Below are 26,459 nucleotides of genomic sequence, written 5' to 3' on the forward strand. Positions count from 1 at the left end.
TTGAGATTCTATATACATATTTAATAGACCCCCCCTTCCCCCAACAGACATAAAATCATATTCACTTATTACATACTGCATTTACAGTTGTATTTACAATAGCATATTTAACTATCACAATGAATATAGCATGGAATATAGTAACTTACTGAAATTGTGTTGAGGCAAAGTTCTTATCGTTTGTTCAATTCCAACTGCATTTTCAACAACACTTTGTTCCCAGACAATCATTTACAGACGATTTCTGCACAATGCTTTCTTTTGTACCACAATCCTTTTCCAAATACATTAGATTATTCACTTTGATGAAATCTATTGGTCTCATTGGCCAGCAATACCCCCTTTCATTTCTTTGGACACTGGAAAGGAACATTCTTTTGGCTAAAGATTATATGCGTGACAGGACTATACTTGTTCTCAGAAGCATTTACTGTGACCCTGACAATATTCTTAGATAGTTTTCTCAATTAACTGTGGCAAAACTATAAAAAAGATTAATAGAATTGATGTCAAAAAGGGTTGAATAGAAAAGAAGGAAAACCACAGAGAGATCATGTCCTTGTCTTGCTTGGCTAGGTATTCCAAGAGATATGTTTGCAAAATGAGTATCAGGGAACCTGGTTTGGAGTTCTGCAGCACCATGCAGTTAAATTCTTACATTCGTAAATAGTCCTTCAGTAGTTCAGTCTTTCGACCAAAACTGAAAACCTTAGAAGAGAAATATTATCAATAGTAATAATAATAATACATTTTTTCCTATCCGAGGCTCTCTTTATTTGGAAATTAAGTGAAAAAAAAGAAAGAAAAAAAAAAGAGAAAGAAACAACAAAATCTCCTCTCACAGTCTCAAAGTCATTTGGATTTAGAAAAAGAACAGCCAAGCTGGAGACCATAAAGAGAGAAGGTCGAGTCCAAACGTCTCATCGTAATTTTGACTTTCCATATATGTTGCGCTGCACTGATATGACTTTCTCCAGGCAGGCGAGCCGGGTTTCGTGAAGTGCACTGTGCCATAAAGTGCTGCCCGGTCTCGTGTCATCACTGCGACACAGCATGTATGGCACACTCTCTGTTCGGCTTTGAATGAAGCCACTGCGGAGCAGCGAGCGGCAGAACAGACTGATCCGATCCATTCGTCTCAGGATCAAATGGGCCTTCCTGTTGTGACCAGAAAGAGAGCTGTTAGTGTGGACGATGAAAGTGTAGCTTTCAAACCGAGGTTCAAATACGTGAAACTGTCTGCATTTCTGCAACACTGATTGTTTGTTGCTTTTGCAGAATCGTGTATTTCCATCTTGTATAACCTCTCATTAGCAACGATAACTTTTTGTGACGTGAAATTGTTTTGAATGTGCCAGGAAAATATATTTTCCACCTTATGCCATTTGACATTTTTAGACAGATAGATGTTACGTAAAAAGCCATCTTGACTTCATTAGAATATATTTTCTACTTTTTCGTTTGATATATATGAAAAATATTGGTCCCACTTTATATTAGTTGGCCTTAGGTACTATGCACTTACATCAAAATATATACTCATTGTGTACTTATTGTGTTCATATTGTATCTTAAAACACATTGTGGGTTAAGGTGTTAGGAACTGTGTGATTATAAATGTAATTACAGAAATTAATTACAGATGCAATTACACACACACACACACACATACAGTATATATTTATGCATATATAAGTACACAGTAATTGTTCTTCAAACTCACAATATGATCCCAAATTGTTTTGAAATAATTTTCATGAAACATATGCCCTGTTTTAGAATTACTTACTGCTACAAAAATATGCTATTTAATCCTAATGCAAAGTCTGTGTTGATATTTATAAAGATTATTGGTTCTTTCCAAAAAGGCAAAATGAACTGTAATTGGTGGTCTCTGTTTCATTCCCCTGCTAGTTCTGCCAGAAAACAGATTACACAAACATTCACAGAGAGTTTAGGATGGCAACCTTCTGACGGCCCCAGCCAAGCAGAGCTAAACCAGGGGCCAGTGGAAGGGACTGTGCACACTTCCTTTTTGTGTTACACATAAAAATATAGAGGCTGATGATAAAAACCTTCATATTATCAAGCGGCACTTAAATATGTATGAATGTCCAGCAGTATTTCAAAGACAACACAATTATGAATTTGCATTTAAAGATGTACCAAAGTCCTACTTCACTGGTTTAAAAAAAACAAACAAACATGTTAAATGGATGAAAACAGTAAATCATTTTAAGTAAACAACATTTTGACAAAAGCATAGGGGGTTATTTATAGCCCTTGACCAGTGAAAAAACAGAAAAAAGTTAAGAAATAACCGCTATTCAAGTGTTGGTTAAACAAGATATTTAGCAATTAGCAAGATATTTAAATATTAAAGCAAGAATATTTATGTATGATTGTTTCTGTTTTTTGGTTAAAAGCAGAGGATCTGTTCATTCTTTTGACATATTGCATGATCAGATAAAATCAGATGAAACAAAACATTCTGGCAGCCATTAATATTTTGTAAAAGTGATCAACAAAACTGACAGTGGCTATAATGATAATAAAATTGCGTGTTTGTTTATATTTGATTCAAATGATTATTAGATGGTTCCTATTAAAGAAATAAGCAAAAGGTGTGAAAGAATAGCAAAGTACTACAGCATTATCATGAGCATCGCTTTGTTTGGACATTGTGTTCCTAACCTGGGGCCAAGCTCATCCTCGCTCCTCCACACGAAGTCTCCAAATTTCTCGTAGTGTGAATTGTAGTGATGCTGTACACGATACAACAGTGGGGGTGAAATCTCCATCAGGGTGTTGTAGGCCGTCTGTTGCTCCTTTCCGCTGGTGTAGCCATTATAGAGGTTGTACACTTTGTCTGCGATCTCTGTTTGAGAAGAAAGTAGATCTGACATGTGAAATCTGAACTGTCTGTTTTCAAAGAACAAGCTTTCTAAGAAAATCTGGTCTTTTCAGATGTTTTCTCTCATTTTAATGGCTGACAAATGACTGCCCTATTTTTGTTTTTTTGTGGAGCCTTCTGAAAAAGAAGTCACTTTTTAAAAAAGGAGTAGTGAAAAGAATACGCTTAAGCATGAACTAAATGTAATTATTTAGATTTTTGGACAACGTTAAACTTAATTAAATTAAAGTGCATTCTAGTTATATGAATCCAATTAAGCTGGTCTTGGGTACATAATAATGTCATCTAATAATTACATCTATTGTGTTTGAAATATTGTTAAAGTGTACTGCCGACAAGCATTTAAGTAAACCAAAACACTCTTTTATGTATTTTTTTATTAAAACTTGCATACATATATTTGTTATTGTACATTTGCAATGTTGCAATAATAACTATACTTTTAGGTATAACTAATAACTATAGTCTTTTAGGATTCACCAATTTTAATATAATTAAACACACCAAAGTTCAGATATCCTAACGTGTTTGAATTGTTTCTTGTCACATCACATTATGACTTGTATGGGTTCCTTTCCTTCGAGTGAACTTTCTGTAATCTTACTTTTACTTTGACATGGATATTGAGTGCAGCACTTCCCTGTGATTCATACTGCCGCCAGACCTGTGAATTCTGTCTGAGTAAAATGGTCTAGCCGCTATGGATGACGTAATCGTAAACAGGCAGGACATGAAGAGCTGCCACCTCAGATGGGTGTGAAGATGACATTTCACTGGCGCGCCGATCTCTCTGTTCCTTCACATGTGTGAATGGAGCGAAGGAGAATGGCAATGTACCTTCTGCTTTGCTGTCATCCACCATCGGACATGACGTGCGGACAGTCACAAAACTCACATCTGACCGACTGCCACGGCTGTCCACGGCATACAGAGTGAACCTAAAACATGAGAAAAAGTCTGTTTCAGTGTGAGTCTTACCCTTTGTTTTGAAGTGCCTTTGTAACTGAGAAACAAAATAACTTTGGGTTTAGGCAACACAAACATGACGTCAAGCAACAAAATCATTAAAACCGAAAGGTGTCCCTGAAAAAGTGTTTCTGGAGTTCTTGTTTATGAGACCACTAAAAACATGCAGGAAGGAGTGCAGGGATTCCAGTGGATTCTGTTAAGTTAGGAAAATTGCGTGCATGTCAAGAAAAAAAAAAACAGCTATTACAGCTAATAGCAGCTTAAATGGGACTCCCACTTCCTCTAATGACGGAGTTCCGTTTGGCAAATACAAAACACATTAAAGCTGCTGCTCAGCATTTTCTCAGACCACCCAGCACAACGTGCGCTAAACAGCCCTGGCTCCGCTGCTAATCACAGGGAGAAATGGCCCACCATCAGCTGGCATGAACACTTGGGTCATTGAGGAGACTGATCCTGACTAGTTCACTGTGTAGTGTAACGGGCTCTGTCCAATTATAATAATTATATTAGGCAGAGGTTATAAGCACAAAGTCTAGGAAAAAAAAAACAATTCTTTGCACTAAGTGTAAATAGGCAAAGTCAGATTTATTTGAATAAGCTTTGTATCAAAGAAGCTTTACAGGAAGTCATACTGTTATGTCTTTAAAGGTGCCATAGAATGGAAAACTGTATTTACATTGGCATATTTAAATAATAAGAGTTCTGCGCATGGAAATGACATACAGTGAGCCTCAAACACCATTGTTTTCTCCTTCTTGTGTAAATTTTGTGAATAAAAAAAAAAAAAAAAAACATAAGGCCAACTGTGAATAAATGTTATGTTCCAGGTTGCACAGGAGATGTGACGTGTCTGTATTCAGAAATACACAGAAAGCAAATAACGTGCTCTTATTAAATAACGCAATCCACTAAAGGCACATGGCTAGCTCCTTGCTAGTGAAAGCCTGTTACATCACAATACATAAGATTTCACTAGAGATGACTGATGGCAAATGTGATCTTGTAAAATGTGTGGCAAGTACTGATGCTCCACAGTATAAACAGTGTGAGCATCACGAATATCAAAAGTGAAAGTAAAAAGTGATCATGCATCTGTTTCAGTGCCCAGCATATTAATAGTGGTAATAATCCCTGATGCCTGCATTTTATTTACAGTATAATTACCCAACGATATAATTGCTAGAGAAAGTATTACAATACATATTTTCATCCTTCTGTTTCCTCCATATGTAACCTGGAGACATTCCTCTTCAGAAACTGGCGCTATGTGGAACAAGATGTCCACACCCACAGACTTGCAAATCCCTGCCTAGTGTGTGTATTTGCATAGCTAAGGGGAGAGAACAGAAGAGTCCGGAGTGGCTCGCAAGTCCAAACCCCAAAAAATGGACAAACGTATGGGGGGTAGACCATCCTGCAGCTTTGCAAATCTCAGCCAACGAGACCCCAATAACAGGGCCTTGGAGGCTGCCACACCTCATGTTGAGTACGCTCTGACTCCTAGCCCCGGCAGGAGCCCAGAGGACTCATAAGCAAGATTGAGTTGCACACTTTTTCTCAACAAGGCAGCTCTGTGGAAGTGCATGTCCAGTGCTCACACTGGGCATATACAATTTAGCTTTTTGCAGGCTTGGCTCCCAAAAGGGAGGAGTATTGAAGGCCTGGAGTACCACCGGCTGTGATGTAACCTTTGGGACCTTAAGATTGTAACCTGTTCGCTGGTACAGGGATGCCTTGGCCATGCCAGGCGCAAACTCTAGAAACAAAGGGGCCACTGAGATGGCCTGAATGTCTCTCCTCAGAGAACACAGTGCTAGCAGCAGTGATCAGAGATCTTTTCTATGGGCTCAAATGGTGGCCCACAGAGGGCCTCTAACACCACATCCCATGTTGGAACCTGGGATCGCACAGGCCTCAACCTCAGCACACGGAGGAGGAAACCTGTCACCAGGGGGTCTCTACCAGCTGTGTGTCCACCGAGAGAGGCATGATAGGCTGAGATCACAGCCACGTAAACCTTCAGGGTGGAGTGGGTGACCCCTGGAGAGACCCTGCCTGCAGTACTGACTGGGCAGTTAAATGGGTTGAGCTGGCAGTCTCTACACCATGAAGTGAAAAGTTAATTTTTCAGGGCGTACTGTTTCCTCTAAGATGGAGCACTGGATTGCAGTGCTGAATTTCATTACACTCTCCAGATCTGCTCCACCAGCTCTGGGACTGCGTCTGTCGCTAGCGTTACTCAGTGACAAGGAGCTCCCAGCACTGAGCCCTGATGTAGGAACCAGGGTTTCCTCCACATGTCTAAGGCACCTACAGCGTGGTGTGACACTTTGATCATGTAAAGTGGATTTCTCCTCAGGGAAATACCCCTGTTCCTGAAGCCGGCCTTCTTTTACTCTCGTGACTGCTGTGAGGATTGACTTGATCCGAGCAGGGGTCATACAGGCCTGCATTGTGGTCGAATCCCACACCACACCAATGTTCTCTTAGATGGAGAAAGCACTTTTCTTGGCAGTTTGGGCAGAACTATCTACTTAGGGAACCAGTCTCTTGAGACTGGCCTCTGGTGGTAAGCAAGGGACTAGCTAGTTGTTGTGATGCAATGCACCAACAGAGGGCGCCGATTCTAGTTTCCTGTGCGAGCCCAATGGTGAGCTTCCCAGTGCTGCTAAGATATTGGTCAGGAGAGACTAAGAGTAATGCTCGCCAGGGATGCCCACGCCCTATAACACTGGCAGGGTTAGTCAGGTGGTCCCCTGAGGAAGCAGACGGCACCATGAAATGCGTTGTATACCGTTGCTCTTGGAAGGGGGCTGCCCTCTGAAGCCCTGTGGCATGACTGTCAGGGCTTATTTTGCTAGTCTCTTAGTCTGAAGCACAACCCTCAGATCCTGCTTTGACTTTGAGGGCTTCGTGGCAGAGCATTGCCCACTCCACCAATGTTTTCACTGAGAAGAGGCTCGGGCAGCAACTCTCTGCTTTTGTGTCTCATATGAGGAGTGGGTACTCGTGTGAGGCTGCTCTCGCCCAGCAGCCTCTCGAGCTGAAGAACAGCGAGGGAGGAACCGCTGAAACTGCTTACGCGCCTCCTGGTATATGTCGACGACCATACTAACAGCCTTGCCGAACAGACCCGGGAGGCAACAGCGGGGCGTCCATTAGGCATACTCAATCTCTTTCTTTAACATCAGATAGAGTCAGCCAAAGATGCCTCTCCACAGCAATAGACAGCCTGATGGCACAAGCGGTCTCTTTGGTGGCACGTAGAGAGGTCAGCGGTTCGCCTGAGCTCCTTGATGCCATCCTTCTGGGAGTGAAGCAAGATGTAACGTTTGTACAGTTGAACACACAAGCAATAGCATAGAGTTTTATTTTTTTTTTATTTTTTTGGGAGACACACAGACACACACACAGAGCACTTCGCTGAATGACAGAAAGCTGAAGCCAGCAGCATTCTACATGCTTTTATGCTTCCTGGCCAGTGTCGTTACCCGCCTATGAAGTCCCACCATTTCATTTGTTTGATTTCACACACGATTCAGAGCTGTTGTCCTGGAAGGCGTTCCCCATAACGTCATCGTTGCTGCTTGAGTTCCTGAACAGGAACTGTTTTTGAAGAATTTGCCCTTACATAAGCAACGTACCTTAGTTGATAACAGAGAATAATTAAAAATATTGTATCAAGGCATTCTATGGCACTATTAATGTATTAATGTATTTCCATAGCATAATAACTGGGCAATAAGATGACATAATATAAGGGATGCATCAGATTTTAGATAAAACTATATTGTATTTATAGTGCTGTCTTTGTTTCAATGCCACAGTAACTCAGGCAAATAACTGAGCATTATATATTGTTGGTTTATTTGGTTGTGTTTGAATTATTAATAATTTCACAATGATACACAAAACTGTTTTCATTCACTACAACAATGATTTTGATAGTGTGATAAACTACATTTGAGGCTATATCTATGTATGGGTACAAATCATGCTGTTTTGACAATATAGTCCCAGATAAAGGTGCAACAAAAATGATGACCATTTGTGAGGACTATATTCACAGTTAATTGTCACTCATAACCTCATTACAGTATAGCTCTGAATCTTGGTACAGCTGTATGGTATGTCAAGTTTACTACAACCATGAATTAAGTAGATTAGTCCCAAGTTCATATGCAGTGTGCTAATATCAGATTAAATCGAAAAGCACATTTTCAATATTTATTTAAATTCCTTCATTACAGGAAATGCTGTTGTGCACTCATACCGTAACCAACATTGCATGCATCCAACCCCAAATTGCCAGTCAGAGCAGAAATTTCTTCATTCCGGTTTTGTTTTAAAACAAGCAGCACTGCCATCAGATGAATCTGATGAAATGGATATGCTCGCTGACTACCCATAAGACAACGGAAGGATGCCAGAAATGTATTTTGTTCACTTTCAAGGGGACATTTCTTTACACGGCACGGTTTCGACACTTTGACTCTTCCTTTGTTTGGAAATCCATATTTCAATAACCACCAGCTGATTGTTTTGTTTGTAATACGGTCTGTTTATACATGGCTCGCATAGTTTGCCTGATCTTGTTATTCATTGAAGGAGTGTGGCATTCCTTTGCTAAACCTCACCAAAAGACATCATGCCGAATGCAGGCTATCCACCATCCGCTGCCAATCTCATCGGAACAACACTGGCTCAAACAATCACATTGCTTGAATTATGTGGTTGAGCGGTCGCCCAGTAGAGTGTTGTTGTTTTTTTTTTTTGTTTTTTTTTTAATCAGACAATTTGTAGTTTGGTTAAAGGACTTCAGATGGGAAACTCTGGAAAATTTGCTGTTTTGGGTTGTTTAATGTGTTAAGGTGTGCAAAAATGCCAAATGTACTTTTTGTGTTTACTTGCTTTGAATTATTTACCGCTCTTAGGGGCTATTCACACAGAATGCATTTTCCTTTCCAGTGCACTACTTTTCCATTGTGTTTCTATGTAAACTCGCATTTGACGGACATGCATGACCATTATTTTTAAGTCTCACATCTTTTGCAGCACAACATTTTTAAGACAAAATGTTTTAACACAACCACAACATTCTCTTGAATAGACTAGTAAACTTTGTTGGCATTAGTGAAAGTGCCTTAGCATGGTTTAAATCATACTTATTGATCACAAGTGCAATATGGAGTACCTCAAGGCTCACTACTAGCACCGTTACTTTTCACGCTTCACATGATACCCTTGGGTGACATTATCAGGACATGCTGATGATATTCAGCTATATATTTCTTTGCGGCATGGAGAAATACACCAAATTGAGAAGCTAACGGAATGTATAGTCAATATAAGAAATTGGATGATGAGAAATATATTACTGCTAAATAAAAATAAATAAATAAAAAAAAAAAAGAGACGCGGTAATTATTGAACCTAAAAACCCCAAACCTAGAACACTGTCAAACACCTGATGGCTGCTCTGTCAATTCATCTTCATCAACTAGGAACCTATGTATACTGTTTGATAGCAATATTTCGTTTGAAAGCCATGTTTCTATCATATGTAAAACTGCATTTTACCATCTCAAAAACTTATCTAAATTGCGACCTATCCTTTCCACATCAAAAGTAACTCTTTAGAATTTCAAATGCAATTTTCTTTAGTTTTCTTTATAATACTTCATGTTTATTATTTTTGCTTCTCTCTCTGGATGTCAAATGACATTTAAATCCAACTCCAAGTTTGAGGAACTCTGCAAACAACTGGCAGTGATAAAGATCACCCAGGAGAACAAAGGCTAAGTGGTCTGGCTCATCGCTGGGAATGTCAAAACACGCCGGCAAAACACACATTCTCCTTCGCCCCCCAGGAACAATCCCTCTCTCTATTTCTCTCTTTTCCCTTGCCTGGCTGACAAGTTGTGCATCTCTCATTTTTCTCACGTCAGCTTCACCATTCTCTGGTTACTCCTGTATGTTTGGCTTTTCACAGCTCATGGCTGTTTTGATTTCTGGCACCTATCGTTCAGCCATTAAATGAGTTGTTTTTGGCAAATCTCAGCACTGATTAAGACACTGTTGAGATCTTCAACAGACAGACAGACATATAGCTGTTTTCCACTGACTTCAGCAAATATCACCATGTGCATATAATTTATTCTGATATTTTTTTTTCTAGAACAACTGAGACGTAAAGTGAGAAGAACAAGGTTTCTAAAGAAAATGTGAGTGGTACTTGTGCTTGTTATACAGTGACTGTGTTGTTAGTGATGGTCAAGGCATAGTTGTACAATGTTTTGAGTGCTGTTTCTGCTCAGACTACCATTCTGGGTTAAGACACAGGAGAAGAAAGTTCAACACTGTTTAGCAATGAGACATAAATGTGATGTTTGACTTTTCAGTCATTTTGAGGAATACTGAATCTGTTTTTGAGCAAGTGAGATGGGTAAATATATGTTCACATTTAATCTAGAGCTACAGTAACATCATGTTTACACAGTGCACCCAACATCTACTTAATTTAATGTATAATTTTTCTCAATACAGGGACATTGTTGAGAGAAACTACCTATTTCAGTGGTTACACTAATTACATGAAATCATTTGTCAAAAAACAAAACAAAAACAACAACAAAAACAAGTCAACATTTGCAATTCAAATGACCAAATAAGTACAGTTGCACCCCTAATAGATTTAGCATACTGAAATACACAATTACAGCTGTTTCAATTTAGCACACCAGTTTAGTAAATATATTTTCACTAGTGTCATCATGCAGTGAATGCTTTTGGACTTAATAGGAGTTTTTTTTCCAAAGTGACTGGCAAACTTGATAATGTCAGCTTGCACATTACAAAAACTGCAGTATTAATGTAAATGATAAAAATCACACACCTCTAATCAGGAGCTATAAGTTTAAGCAATTTGGTAATAGTGATGTTTGGCTTAGTAAACACTAGCAATTTAAGGATGATAATGGATCTGGAGACAGAGGGCGTTTGCAAGGGTCTCTGGATGGATTCGTCTGTTTGTTGAGGAGAAGAACAGATAATATGTCAAGTCAAGTCACACTGATTTTAACAATGCTTTATTCTAAAAGCTAAAAGCTTCGTTTTAAAGTAGCTTCACATTAATAATTTGAAAAAAAAAAACAGTTTTAATGTTGTAAGATGCAATAATTATACAGCAAATAAAAATTCAGCCGTAAAGCAGCTTTAGAACAGACAGTAAGGTCAATATTCAACTCAATTTAGTTCAGTATTCAATTCAATATGAGAGTCAATGCTTAGTTAGTGTCTATTATTTAGCTCAAATTGGTTTAAATTTTGTTCTTGCAGTTATGTTGATAATACTTAGCTTTACATAACATCAATATACATAACTAGCAATTCTGTTCTGGCTTTTCAGTCAGTCCATAAAGTTTTTCTCACATGTTTTCAGACAAAAAAAATGATTAACTCCAAGATAATACTTTCACAGCGAACCTCAGCCTTATCACTGGCATGTGGCTGTTAGGAGTTTGCTTTGTGCTTGTAAACATGCATCTGGGATGTTTGATGCTCTAGATCTTGTTGGATTTTTCCAGAGACCAAACGTGTGGAATTTCTGAAGCACAAACACATTTAAAAAAATACTTTTGGAGGTAAAATGTTTACAGTGTTCCTCATCAGTATGCTAATCTTAATATCAGCCATTTAGGAAAAAGAAAGCAGGAAGCATTTAAAGATCTTGTCATAGTCGCATAATGGGTTGCCTTCAAAAGCATTAGTATAACTAAAATAACACGTATTTCCCAGTTTGAAGGTTTTTCCTTAAACTGAAAAATATACCAGCACAGCAATTAAACACTTTTAAGGAGACAAGGGTAGAAGATGGATGTACCAACAGATATAGTTTATGAATTGTTTTATCCTTACAATGAGTAAGTCTACAGCTAAACAGAGATTTGGACCCTGAACCTCGGAGAGCATATGCATAATTCAGGCATCTCATAATTCATGCCATGGTATGGGTCATACCAGGTTTATCATGAATCGTCGTGTCAGTGATAATGATTTATTCTGGCCTCAAAGGATCGTTCTTTCAGGGTCTGTTGTCAAAGTTTCACCACTAACTTCCCCTGTTATTCAACAGTGCTAACGTTGCTCATTTTAGGCTGATTTTTAAGTAATTCTTGAAATCTTGAAAACATGTCCTGTTTGTTAGGCTGATTTACTGATGACCAAATACCAAAATTCTCCTTACTAACAAACAGAAATCGCATGCACTTAAATTGCACAAAATGAGCAATTGAGCAATAGGTCCATAAATCAGGCAAAAATTACTCTTGTAAAAAATTTTGAGTTATGACTCTGCATACTGCAAATACTGTCTGAAAAGCCAGAGAAATGCAGCACAAAATCACTGTTATCATCTTCTGATGAAATGAACTACAGATGACCCAATTTGGCATCAGTTAGACATAATATTTTGCGTAAACTGAGGCCTTACTGAAGAACAGATATGTGTGGTGGAGTTGTTAAGTCACCAAAAACCAAAATGAGAGCATCTTTCCAGAAACAAAGGTAACTATAACAAATGTTGCTTGTTCATAGTATATATGAGGGACAAAGCTGGCAATGATATGGAAAATCACACAACATTTAGATAATAAGTAAAATGTACACAATGTTCTTTTACCCCTCACTTCCAACAGAAACTCTGGAAGAAGGTGGTACAATTAAATTCGACACTGATGAGGTTCATCCTGTTCAGTAGAAAACCATGTTCTGACATGTCTTGTCACTAAAGGCCTAAACTCGCAACGAAGACAAAATGCCATTTTATTACTTGTCTGGGTCCTCACCAAGAAGAGTTACATAAACATTTTAGAGAAATAACAATGGGCAATACCACACTTAGCAAACTTTAACCACCGCATCCAAACCACATCAATTTACTTTCCGGAGGTCTTAGGACCATTAGTTCAGTGTTGGAAGGATTTGTCCTTCCAAAGCATCCAGACTGAATGTATCACATTTGTGCTGATTCCTCACTTGCAGGTCAAAGACTACAGCTGCAGTCCACATTATAAAAACCAAACAAAATCTTTAACACCAAAACATCTATAAGTATAATGAGTGGATTGGATCAGCTTAATATAATGCTCTACTCATGGTTGTCCTGCTGGCTCAATTGTATCAATTTTAAAATTATATTCAACGTCTACAAATGTTTAACAGTATACAGCATGTTTCTAATATAGGTAGCTTATTATAACTCAGTTGCAAAAATCTTATTATTTATAGTGCTCAGAATTTTTTAATCCCCAAAACGAGGTAGACTGTTCATTCAAGTGTTTCATAAATTCAACCACAGTCGATAGTTCATGACAATTGTCATGAATAGACAATAGCCTTATTTATTGGATTATTATTTATTGGTTATTGGAAAATGATAAAATAATGTATGTATCTTGGTGCCTCTGTCACAATAAGTACATCTTCCAAAAGCATTGTCAGCTAACTATAGTAGCAAGTTCCACTGTTAACATCTCACTTCAATGATTCTTTTTTTCATTGAAATCAAAGTTCAAACGAACATTCGCAAACAACAAAGTGTAACTACAGTTTGAAGATTCTTATTCCCTATCAAAAGCTACTCTCGATGCTTCATTTCAATAAAGCTTATGAGAACATTCTTTGTTTGATCAGTTGTAAAGCATGTGTGTCAAACACAGGAAGAATCGTCTTAAATAATCTTGGTAGGCGACGTCATTTGATTACGTGCACCAGAGGGGTTATAAATAGGAGTGAAACGGACACATTTTTAGGTTTCAGATGTCAGATGGCCAGGAGGTGGGACCTCAGTGACAGTCTCTCCCTTTCTTTGGCGGTCAGGGCTACTGTAGATAACGATGCTCCAGGTGGAAGTGACGTTGGTATGCTATCTTCGCTGGGCTGAACTTCTGAACTAAACAAACAGCATGTGTCATTGGCCATTCAATGGCTGCTATGACCTCCACAGAAAAGCACCTGTGGCCGAACACAGGCATCAAGGAGAGGGACCAGGCATTCCTTCTTAATGACCTTGTCTCACCTTCTGGCCTATTGGGTGGCTCTGTCATCACAGTCGTCAGTAGGTACCGGAAGTATTATGAAGAAGCTTTTGTTAATTTTGTACCCCACTGTGCTATTTCTTGCCCCGAACAGAACCATAGCACCAATCCAGCAGTATGCTATTGCTAACTGTCAAACATCTTTACATTTTTGTGGTGTGTGTACTTAAATTACGTTGTTATGTGTTGTCATCTCACTGAAATCAGTCTTCCAAAAGATGAGGATGACCCTCAAATCGGACTGATTGAGTGTGATCTTGTTATTCTTAACTTGGAGCCATCAAGTTCACAATACACAGATGATAATAAGACTCAGCTGCAGTTTTCCCAATGAAAAGAAAGACAAGAGAGAGCCATATTCCAAACAAATTAAATATTTGCCTTGAATGAGCACCAAAAACAGGATGTGGCACAGCAATGCCACACCACCAAAGCAAATATTTTTGTCGAGTTATACTTGCTTATGATGAAAATGGGAAGTCATTGACACAGCAATGCTTGTTCTTATTCCTCCTGTCGCTATGTCTTCATTGTCGAACGGTCATTAAGCTCAAAGCCAATTTGTGACCAATTAAACCAAAATGTCACCAGCAACATTAAAACCATTATACATTCACTAAACTAGCAATTTTGCTTTTCTTAATGAATTACAATAAACAGAATCGATGCGGTCACACCAACAGTAGTATTTGCATAGGGTTATTGCTACATCATTGAAGTAAAGCTCCATAAGAAATGAAGGCAGAATATAATCAGGTAATCTCATAACAACTAATATGCATGTACTAATATGTTATCCGGATCATAACAATAACAGAGTTCTCACAATGAATGAACAAACCTAACCTAAATCACATGCATAGTTTATTCTTAACCTTGTATCTAACACAAATGTATGACACTCTCTAAGGTAGGATCATTAAGCAACACTAAGTGCGCTGTCCATAAAACTGGATCAAACACAATAAACACATATTATACAGACAAGATGTCATGAGTGAGCTGTACTTACGGTTATCTGTGTTTGTATATCTACATCTTGGATGGCATGAAGGTGAGTATATTTTAAGCTCATGTTCCTTTTCAAATGCAGACTTAAATGAGTTTGTTTCTTAATTTGACAAACTTGGAGAAATGTAGCATTGTAGCAAAAAATTAAAAAATCAACATTCATGTTTGCGGTGGCTCTTACTTATAAAGGCTGTCGGGCTCCAGGCACTTGAAAATGAGAGAGTAGATCATACTGTGAGGATGTTCTCCACTTCTACGTCCCGCTATTACACACGAGGAACCCAGACCCGAGAAAAGATCATCCATGAGGCTCAGAACCTCTCCTGACAAACAGAAATGAACAGAAGTTAGTTAGCAGCTACCTAACTAAATACATGTCAATTTCAGTTTAGTCATTTTAGTACTTCAGGTACTGAAGCTAAAAGAAAAGTTTACATTTTTTATTTCAGTTAGCTTAGCTTAGCTCAGTTAGTTTTTCTCCAGTTTAGTTTTAGTTATTGAACACACATATATAATTTCAGAACACATATCATTAAAACAGCATTTACAGTATTATCATAGACGATACATATTACACAACCCTTTTACAAAAACAACAAAAAACAAAAAAAGTAGTCCTAAAGACACTTTTTCGGGTGGATCTCACTTGACTTGAAAGCTACTGTCCCCATTTACTTTCGTTTTATAAAATAACTTTTTGCTCATGGAGTAAACGGGAAAAAAAAAAGTTCTCAGAACGAGCTAAGAGGCAAAGCGGTCACGAAAAAAGCAAGCAGCAAAAACAACATTTGACACCTCCAATTTTAGCAACTCTGGAGCTAGACGAACATGCGTCGTAGGCTCACATCAGTTTTTAACACGTTCCAAAATACATATCAAAATGGCAGAACGTGTCTGGGTTGTGCATCCCAAGGGAACAGTAAAAAATGGGCAACAGAGGGGAGGTCTAGAAAAGGGGGATTGAACGAACGAATGATTTAGCCACTTTCCCAGAAAGCACATTGTATATAAGGGAAGCTTCCCGCTCGCATTCCAACACCTCAAGAGTGCCCAAGCCAAGACATCTTTTTATAAGGTCTCAAAACCCTTTGCTTTCACTTTGTGGCCCCCACATCTCAGGAAGTTCTGTATATTTTGAAACTTGACATTAATGAAATGGAAAACAACGGAATGGTAACTCCACTTATGACCGCAAAAGGTCCGTGTTGAATAATCCCAGAGACGGAATGCCCTTAAATGCATGCATATTTTCCTTTCATTTAAGAGGCCCACGCTGCTTATGATACAATGCTTCTCCGATGTCTCCCTTGAAGTTGACCATCAAAACAAAGCATAGTAAATATTCCACTGTGCCATATACTAAAAGGTTGTGTGAGGTCGTGATGACAGAAAACATTTGTTGTTTATTTTTTATTTACTTAATCGTATTAAAAGTCACATTTTTTATATTTATGAAATGTATCAATTAATACATTAGTTCAAATTTAAATGTCGGGTAGGAAAAAATGTTGTGTTTGAAAAAAACTTGCAATTTATCATGCTTCTACAAATCTGTGAGCTCACCAGTAAGTGATTTTTTTTTCACATGGCAAGTGCAACGCTGTACAAGGTGCGTTACAGAGCAAACCTCATCAGAAAAACCACACGCAGCAGAGTTAGTTATGAGATTACAAAAGCTACATTGAACTGAATGTATAGGTAATGAATTAATAATTGCATGACTGAAACTAAAAATTTAAACAAACAATATAATAATAATAATAATAAGAACATTAACTAAAAAAAGAAAACTTTAGGTCACACTTTATATCAGGTGACCTTACCTACTATGTACTTACATCAAATAACGAGTACAGTGTATTTATTGTGTTCATATTGTATTTAAAAACACTTTTGCTGCTATTGAGGTGGGTAAGGTGAGTGTGGGTTAAGGTGTAATGGATGTGTAATTATAATGTAAGTACAAAAAAATGATTACAGATGTAATTACATATAAGTATTTTTAAAAACATACATACAATATAAAAAAACATATATGTACACAATAAGTACATTGTATACATTTATTTAAAAAATATATAAGAACATTGAGTTTATTAGGCACCTAATCTAAAGTGGGACCAAACATACATTTCAATGTACTTTCAAGGCAATAGTTTGCATTTTCAGTTATTTTAACTGATCTATTTTTGCTAAAATAAAATATTAACAATATCAATAAAAACTATTACTGTATATCAACAATAGCAGCAACACTGATAAACACACACACACATATATATATATATATATATATATATATATATATATATATATATATATATATACATACATACAAATACAATACAGAGTCATGATACAAAACCTCTAGTACCTACTACATTCAATTACAATTGCAGCTGGGATTATTTTAGAAATCTCTAAATCCAGCAGAACCACATTGGACATGTACACATATATTTGGTTAGGAAAAAACAACAACAGCAACATGAAAAGCATGGCCAACCAACTCTGTCTTCAGGCTCTTGAGTTATGTAAATACGAGCTGTTATGATTTTACCGTTTGTGTGGCCCTGGCCTGAATTATATGGGAAGAATTTATGGAACATATCTGTAGTTGTTCCGTTTGCTTGAACCCGCGCACCCAGAAGAGGGCACCTGTTTTGCGTTACACGTTAATTGTACCGAAATCGTCGTATAGCCGTGCAGCGTTGGCCTCGATTAGCTAAGTGACACTTTTAAAGTGGTCTTGCTCTAAAATAAATACAACTGCCGAAGAACAAGTTTTTCTTGCATCGTCCGGAACCGTGTGAAACCTGTTCAATTTGTTTCCTCGCACTATTAGCAGTGACAAGAGGTCAAGAAGTGCTTAAGATTGACTATCAATATTACGCCGCCTGGCTCTCGGTCCATTTCCCTCACATTGACACAAAAATGCATGGAATGCACGAGCGGAGCCAGATTTCGCAGGCCCCCTGACAGCTTTAAGCCGAGAGAATGTGCAAAAGTGAAGGGAAATAAGAGGCTTTGATTGGTACGGCAGAAGGCAGGGGGAAGAAAACTCTGTTTGATGTTTGATGTTTCTGCATGAGGTTTGGCTCGAAATGCTATCTTTGTATGTTTTGATAATCAGAATAAATCAATAGTCTGGTCCGTGACTGGGAAGGAGGAAAGCGGCCACCCGTGGGGCTGTTTCGGGGGTTTGCTAGTAATTATCACATACTCCGGCAATCCTAAAGGGGAAAAACAGTAAAAAGAAGTCAACAAGCCCCAGAAAGGAAATCTACGTGCACATCCAAAATGATCACCCACATCTGCTTTGGTGCTTAGGACCTGGACGAATTAAGGCTGAGACGTGCGTGCTATATCTGACACGACTTACATTTACACAGTGGAGCGATTACCATCCAGACTGTGAATCTGCAGTCTGGGATTGGAGATCTAACATCGGGTTTGACAGAGGCAGAATCTCAGTGTAACGCTCAGGTCTATGGTGCACGTGTGCAGCATATAAACCTTATTGCCGCCGCTCTTCCGTTCACTGCACACAGTGCAACGGATCCCTCGGGCCCGTGTGTGTGGACATCAAAGTTGCATGAGTTGCATGTTTCCGAATGTTTGTATTTCCATACGGAGCAGTGCGGGCACTTTAAGGTAGGCTGGTATTGGGCAAGTATGTGCAAAAAGTGTACCTTTTGGGATACGACAGCTTGACAACGGGGCAGTACCCTCAAAAATACATAGTTGGGTTGATAATAATAACGTAGAAGTACATATTATTACCGTACAGGTACATGCTTTAAAATATTTGAGATATTACATGGAAATATCCTGCTCTTTCGCCCATTTGGCTCCGTGTGAAATAACTGGATGCAAATCACCTTATTACGCAATACTTAGATGGGTTTTTAGAAAAGTGAGCAAAACCGTAAGCTTTCTCGTGTGCAGTGAATAATGAAAATTAAGAAAATCAAACAAGTGTACATCATTTTGGATCAAATTTATGTAAAAAAAAAACAAAAAAAACTCTCAGGTACTGCAATTTTGCATTTTCCTATGAACTCTTGATAGTGCTAAATGATAATTGCTTTTATGGAACTTCATGAGACACATATATTGCCACTCCACATTACGAGGGGTAACGATATTGTTACAATGTGTTGTGCAATGCTCAACCTGGTCTCATAAAAATATGTACTTGCGTACGATTTTTGTGCAATACCGTTTTATGTCACTTACTGCACATTTCACTGCAGTTTCAAAGAGAAATGCCCACTAAGTGGTGCTAAAACACAGGTTCAGTACTTGAACCCCAACTCATTTTTATTATGTTGATATAGGTTGTATAGATATATGTATTGCAGCGGTTTAGAATTCAAATATCCACGGACTATCTCTAAAAGACGGTCTGCCATGTTGGAAATCTATCCTACACCAAAACCAATACTAAACCTACCTGATAGTGTTAACAAATTATATAAAATTATATAAAACTGATATAAAAAGGCATTTATTCATGAAACAGCATATTAATATTTTTTTTAAGGTCATAACATGATATTCTTCAAACAACTGAAACAAAATTCAGTTTTATTCATCTAAACTCTGTAAATTTGTGTGAAAGGAATAAAAGGTGTCAGAGTTTGATTGTTCATGTCTTTTGGAAACTGCAATGATATGTGCTTGTTGGTACATATTGCGTGTCTCACCAAAAAGCGCAGCAAAGTATGTTTATGCTGTGAATAAAATAGAGTTAAACCAACTTAAAATTGGCTGAAGGCAACCAGCTTCAGCAGATTTTACTTTTTTCAACTTTAAGTTTCCCAATTTTAAGTTGGCTCAGCTTTATTTTTTTATTTTTGTATTTTTTACAGTGTAGGCAATGCTGTACCAGGTGTGCTACGAAGCAAGCACTACAGACAAGCCAAACATATAGATCTGGTTATCTGAAAATGTATGAGTTTTCAAAAAATGAATAATAATAAAAAATTAAATTTTTTTACAGTATTTTGCAAGAATTTGTACAAATGAAAAAGGAAACAAATAAAAAAGTGTTTATTTCAGATTAAAACTGTATGCACTGTACGCAGTGCATTACATGTTTGGTATATTTTATAGAGTGTTTACAATGAACCTGGGTTGAAATGACTTATTTTATGAGCAAGGAACTGCAATTATCAACATGGTGTTAGCCAACACTATAATTTATCTAAACAAAATCCAAACCGCAATAAGTGCTGATCAAAATGCCCTTGGAGACACATTTACATAAACATGTATTATTATGTAGAAAATATTGTCACTCTCCACATCAGTGCATCTTTGCTGATTATTAATTGATTTAGATTCAATTATTTATTTAAATATACTTATGTATTAATTTTTGCGTTAACATAATGATGTTGCTAACATCTGCCTGTTTAATGTAAGAGTTTGTCCTCAAATATGAAGCGAAATAAGAAAAAAGTTCCTGGTCCCTTATTTTGCCACACTGAAATTGGCAATAGCCGTACCAATACCCCAGCTGTGCTAAAGAACAGACATTACCTCAGCTAACCCCTATTGGTTAACACTCTCTCCTTGCCGGGGTTCCGCAGGCAGGAACACCGTGTCCATGCTAGTTGTCTGCTTTCATTCATTAAGAGCAGAGGAGGCAAAGCTTTATCGTGGGGCTGTGAGAACTGCCAGTACAGTACACATTACTACACATGCAATATCTGAAGTGTCTGCGTATTCCAGTTGTATATTCAGAGTAAATCAGCAATGTGTCAGCCACAGCTCGTTGGAATGTGTCAACACTGAAAATCTCAAGCAAAAGGTTTTATTTTAGAGATAAGCTAGTGAGGTAATTGTAGCTGTGAAGTCTGGGTTAATACACAAACTCTTTGTCTATTCCAAATCCAGACAGCAAAAGAGATGAATAAAACGTAAACTGAAAGTACCAAACATAACCATTACACCAACGAGAATGGACAAAGTGAACTAAAACAAAGGGAACTTAAATACAAAAAATGAACAATGCACACATGCAGAGAATGACACAATCAAGTACTAAAGATCGGCAGGAACTGCAACTAAAGCATGAAGAAAACTAAGTCTATGAAAATCCATTCAAATGAAACACATGCCTGATAATTTGTTACAAGAGGTGCATATGGACTCATTTAAAAAAATATGGTGTTTCTGGCCATTCTGATCTCAATGACTGTTCATAGTCAATTGCCATAGTTTGCTGGCACACTGGTCTTGACGGAAACATGAAACTGTACTTTTTTTTTTTTTTGCATTCACTAGACATTTGGGTTCAACCACAGTGGGATACACCCAACTGAGAGACAAAACTGTCACAGGCAGTCGTTGATGCCTAACACATGATATTACAAACCAAAAGTTTGAAATCTTTTTTTAGAGCATCTTTATTAATAGTTATGAGTTATGAGGTGTGTCAAAAGAAGCAAGAGTTTAGTTGATTTCAGGCCTTGAGAGTAGAAATATTTTCAAGCAAAACAGTTGACTCAAGTCTCGTGTTGAGGAATTACAGTTTGACAGTTTTTCTGGGTGTTTCCTAACAAAACCAACGCAAACATGTAGCTTCGATGATTGCGACAGTGGTTATGCACGCTTTGTGTGCTTCACAATCCAAAACTTACAACGGCAGTGCCAACCTCAGTTGGTTCGGAACCAAAAAAAAATTAGGTTAGAAGATATGCACAATGAAAAGAAAGGCGTGAACTGCCCAGTTTTAGCATGTGAGGTCTCTCCACAGCATCAGGGAGTACCTGCGATCTTCCCAGGATTCTGTTAAGTGCCTGGTACCTATCAGACAGCTCTGACGATATAAACAGGAACTGTGAACAGCCGGTTGAGATTAGCGGAGACATTCTGTTACTGGAGAAACATATTGCGTGATGTTGAGTTAACACAGCGATTAAAACCTTGTCTCAGATGTTAGGTGACCTCTTGCTCGAGAAGGCAGAGAAGAAGCAAATCATCCTGAACTGAAGGAGAGAGGCTAGGAAAAGTATTTCTTTCCTCATTTATCCAGGCTGGCCCATGATGGGAGTTATTCAAGCCATCATCTGGGCTCATGTATCTTCCTCCTGCTGTAAAAGCTTTGCAGTGTTTGGTATGGCACCATGATGATGAATTACTCTGCTATGTCATGTATGCTAGCTAATAAAAGTAAAAATATAACTGCAATCATGTGGTTAAAATTTTCATTTAGATTTAAAGGAAAAAACTTGCATCAAAACGGATCTGAGTCCTTCAGAGTGGAGGAGTCCAGAGCCCAGGCCTTTCTTTCATCTCCTGAAGCAATGCTCTCCGTCTCATTAATGTCCACTGACATTTGCTGGTTGTACGCTCACTCAAGATCGGTGCAAGTTCAGAAACTGCATTCAGTAGAGCAGACAATTACAATAGAAGCAAAACAGCAAATTTCACATGAGGATGCTCCTATACGTTTCTAAACGGTTACGTAAAAAAAAGCAATGGAAATGATACACAAAGTAAGTTTGTAGCCTAATCTTCAATCATTCTTGAGTTACGTATTAACAACTTTCTAGACATGCTATTGATTACGAATCCTTCATACATTAAAAAACTTGGTTCTATTGCATTGATGAGATTATTTATTTCAATAGCATTTACTAAATACGATTGGCTCATTTAGTTAATTTCAAATGTTTCATCTGGTTCCAACTTGTTTCTAAGGAATGCATACATGTATACATATATATATATATATATATATATATATATATATATATATATATATATATATATATATATATATATAAAGAGAAAGAGAGAGAGAGAGAGAGAGAGAGAGAGAGAGATCACCGCTATGCATTTTAAAGGCCATTTGCAAATCTGACATCACTATGTCTATTCAATTTATTAGTAGAGACACAGTCTGTATAATGGACCTAACAATGAGATTTGAGCCAGTGCGCTCGAAACAGAAGCAATGATTAAACCCTCCCTGGAGAGGATCGAGGAGAAACCTTGAAAATAAATATGAAGGCCTGCTTTATCCTTAAGAGTAAACTAGAGAACAACCTTGCAAAAGAAAGGCTCTGTCAAATCCATAAAAAAGACAACAACACAAGGCTAGACAAGTCAGGAAAAAACAAAGCAAAACAAGACTTTGTTTAGCTTTCATTAATGTAGGGACTCTTCTCTTCAAATAAATGAGAGACAGCTTGAATGAGCTCTGGTGTAAACTCTAGTCTCTATATCTTCAAAAGTCAAAAAGCTTCCTTCATTCTGTGTGACTGGCCCATTAAGGAATTGATGTCTGACTGTACTGCGTATATGTCAATTTAACACAGAGATTGGATTGAATGCTCAACATGTTTCTGTATTTTGCCTTTAAGCTCACAAGCACTGAAAATCCAAAATCCCTTTCCAGACACACTGTGCTAAATGGCATCAGAAACATTACTGTCTTAGTAGAAAATTCAGGATATTGAACGATATACAAGAAGTGATGCAATCAGTTGATGTTGTGGGCGTTTCTATAGCCTTTTTTTAAGGGCTTTTCTGAGGTACAGAAGCACAACAAAAATGTCAATATTTATTTTATGTAAACATCTTCAGCTGCAGTATGGAGTCATCCATTATCAATACAGAGCTGCATCACCTTTGAGAAACAACAGAGGACTTCTGCAAGTTTTGTATAATACAATGAATTGTAGGTCAATATCGATGTAATCCCGTAATCTTTTTTGTTCTATCACTACTTCAATGTCAGAATTCACTGCAAACATATTAGCGGATGGTCTTAAAGTAACTGATTGCTAAAAAAAAAATTTAACTGGGGCTTGTGCATCGTAACGAGGGTTTTTTTCCCATTGGTTTTTGAAACTCTTTTTTAAGCGAGATCCTAATGGTCTAATCAGATTCAATGATATATGCCAAGCTGTTAAATGTTCTACCGCCTTTCCTGGAGATCGGCTGAATGGATTTAAAAATGAGTTTAAAAACTCAACTGTTTAACCCTTGGGGAGTTAGAAAATGAGCTTATGTTAGGAAAAAAATACTTTAAACATAGACCTTATAGCAGACGTTTGACCAAAAAACCATTAAAATTCCTGCAGTACTCTATTGTCGACAAAATTGCTAAAAATAACTAATGCTATACAATTAGAAGCACATAAGCAATGCATTTCACCTCGCTATGACAATAAAATTAGTACTGATATATTTCAAAGTGAACAATCAGAAAAAAAAATCAAACCAGACATCAATGTAATTTGAATGATTTAGGTATTGGGCTACTTTGGAAAGCTCTGGTTTAAAAAACTGCATTGTATAACTAATAATGACAAAAAATTCCATGCAGATAAGTGGCTAAAATTGGTTTGATTGTGTTTGCCCTTTAGAAACCTTGCACTTTTAGAGCTAAATGCCAGCTAATTGGCCACCACACGATCAGTCATCATATCAATGTGGCATCAGCTCTCCTGAATTCAAATACCAAGGAATTCATCTGACAACCAACCGCATAAGACCAAAGATTACGTCAACCTTTGTTTGGTCTAACAGCTGAAATGACAATCGAAATGTTTTGGTGATTTGGATACGACTGTTCATGTGTTTACGCGTGTGACATTTTAATTATCCGTGCCTTGTGAAAGCGCATCAAAATGCATTCCGCCTCACCTTTGCATTACCACGAGTGTTTTGCGAGTATGTGTGAGCGAATGTGTGTGTGCAGAATAAAGAAGCCAGACTTGGCTTGCTGCCTGTACTCCAATCTGCTGATGGCTCCGCTCGTGACGCCAGGGGAAGCGGGAGCCATTTTTAGCGATGAGGTCATCCTTAATTAAGCAAACAAAGCAAGTCAGCTGAGGTTCTCCAATTCGTTATCTCCACTCCTCCTGAAGGACACCCTTTTATCTCCTTTTAATTGAATCTCGCTTCAGACGAGCTGGCTTATCGACTAGCATCGGCATTCTGGGATGGCGCTCGGCTCAAAGGCGACGTCGGAATTGTTATGTAAACAAAAGGATAGCCCTCCGCGGAGCAAAGGCTCGACCCTCGGTGAGGGAGACGGGGAGCAGGAGGTGTCGGACAGTGACGGATTCCCGATAAGAAACCTGCTGTGACGGGAGGCTGAAATGGAGATGAGAATCAAAGATCGAATGTCCTACAGTGCACCGTCTGACAGCGGAGCTGTGAGATGACATCATTGGCATGTGGCGGCTGGTTCCCTCCGCATTTCCCCCCACCCATCCTGCAGACTCCCATTATGTGTCCGCGGAGAGGAACAGTGAGAGATACTCACACTCTGACACCCTTCTCGTCGTTAATTAGCGGATTTGGAAGAAGCGTGCTTCTTCCAGGCTGCCGGATGAATAGGAACGCCAGCTCACCCAAATTAAGAAACTCAGACCAACATGTGTGGTCTTGCGACTGCGAAATCCCGCTGCAGCACAAAGCGCCGCCACCAGTCTACATGAGACAAGTGCGTTACGTCATTTTGTATGAAACTTTGGAATCTCAGCTGTTGTAAAGCATTGGAATTGGCGGCAAAAAAGCTGCCACCAATCAAGTGTGACACTTGATAACATAGAAATTTGTGAACACCGATTGCTCAGGAATGAGATCTCCCTGATATCTGTTCTAGACAGCAATGAGATTAAGTAGAGAGCAAATGGAGATTTTCTTTTATAGTTTTATAGCTTCAACAAGGTCTCATATTGTGTTCAGATTTTCTAATAATTATCCCAAATTTGAATTTGAATCATAAATCGCTGATATCTCAGTCGTTGCCTAAGGAATCGCAAAGAAAGAAGGTCAAGTGGCTTATGAAAGAGAAGCCACTTGACCTAATTGACCAAAGGGATAACAACTGCCTTAAGAGAGTGAGAAATTAGATCTCACTGATATCTCAACCATCTCTCACAGACAGCAAAGAGATTAAATAGAGAGCAAATGCATGCAATCTCACTTATAGTTTCATAAGAGATCGCCTCATATTGTGCTCAAAATTGTTGCACTCTAAAGTCCAAGAATCTTACGATGAACTCAAATATATGTCCTATAATCCAAGAAATGCTATGCAAACATTATAAATAATAAAAAATAATATAAAAAAAGCTATGATAGAGCAATACCTGAGCAGTAAAATTTTAAAAACCAATGCAAAAAATTTTATATAGCGGAAATTGATCCCCAAACAAAAGCGTGACCAAACAAGCACAACAACAAGAAAAATGTAAGATAATATAGTTATCTGCCGAAAACTGTGAGGTTTACATTGAATTCAGTACAGTAACAAATATCAGTCATCATCATCAATGATTCAGAAATTAGAGCTTCCTAATAGCTCAATAATTTTCCCTAGATTAAATAGAGAGAGCAAATGAAGAGTTTCAGAAGAGATCTCAACTGGTCCTCATTCTGCTGAAATTTGCCAAGATAAGTCTACAAGCAAAGGTCTGTAATTCAGATCTGAA

The 26,459-nt window shown here is 38.0% G+C and overlaps 1 protein-coding gene across 1 annotated transcript in view; it reads right to left on the reverse strand.

Annotated features, from left to right (window-relative positions):
- Positions 1-26,459, reverse strand: part of LOC122346138 (astrotactin-2-like) — a 345,769-nt gene continuing 319,310 nt past the window's right edge. The window contains 4 exon segments of the mRNA XM_043240825.1: positions 1-1,158; positions 2,695-2,878; positions 3,752-3,852; positions 15,176-15,317. Coding sequence (XP_043096760.1) covers positions 921-1,158; positions 2,695-2,878; positions 3,752-3,852; positions 15,176-15,317 — 665 coding nt within the window. The 3' untranslated portion in view covers positions 1-920.

This window comes from Puntigrus tetrazona, chromosome 5 (assembly GCF_018831695.1).
Source record: "Puntigrus tetrazona isolate hp1 chromosome 5, ASM1883169v1, whole genome shotgun sequence".
Classification (NCBI taxonomy): Eukaryota; Metazoa; Chordata; class Actinopteri; order Cypriniformes; family Cyprinidae; genus Puntigrus; species Puntigrus tetrazona.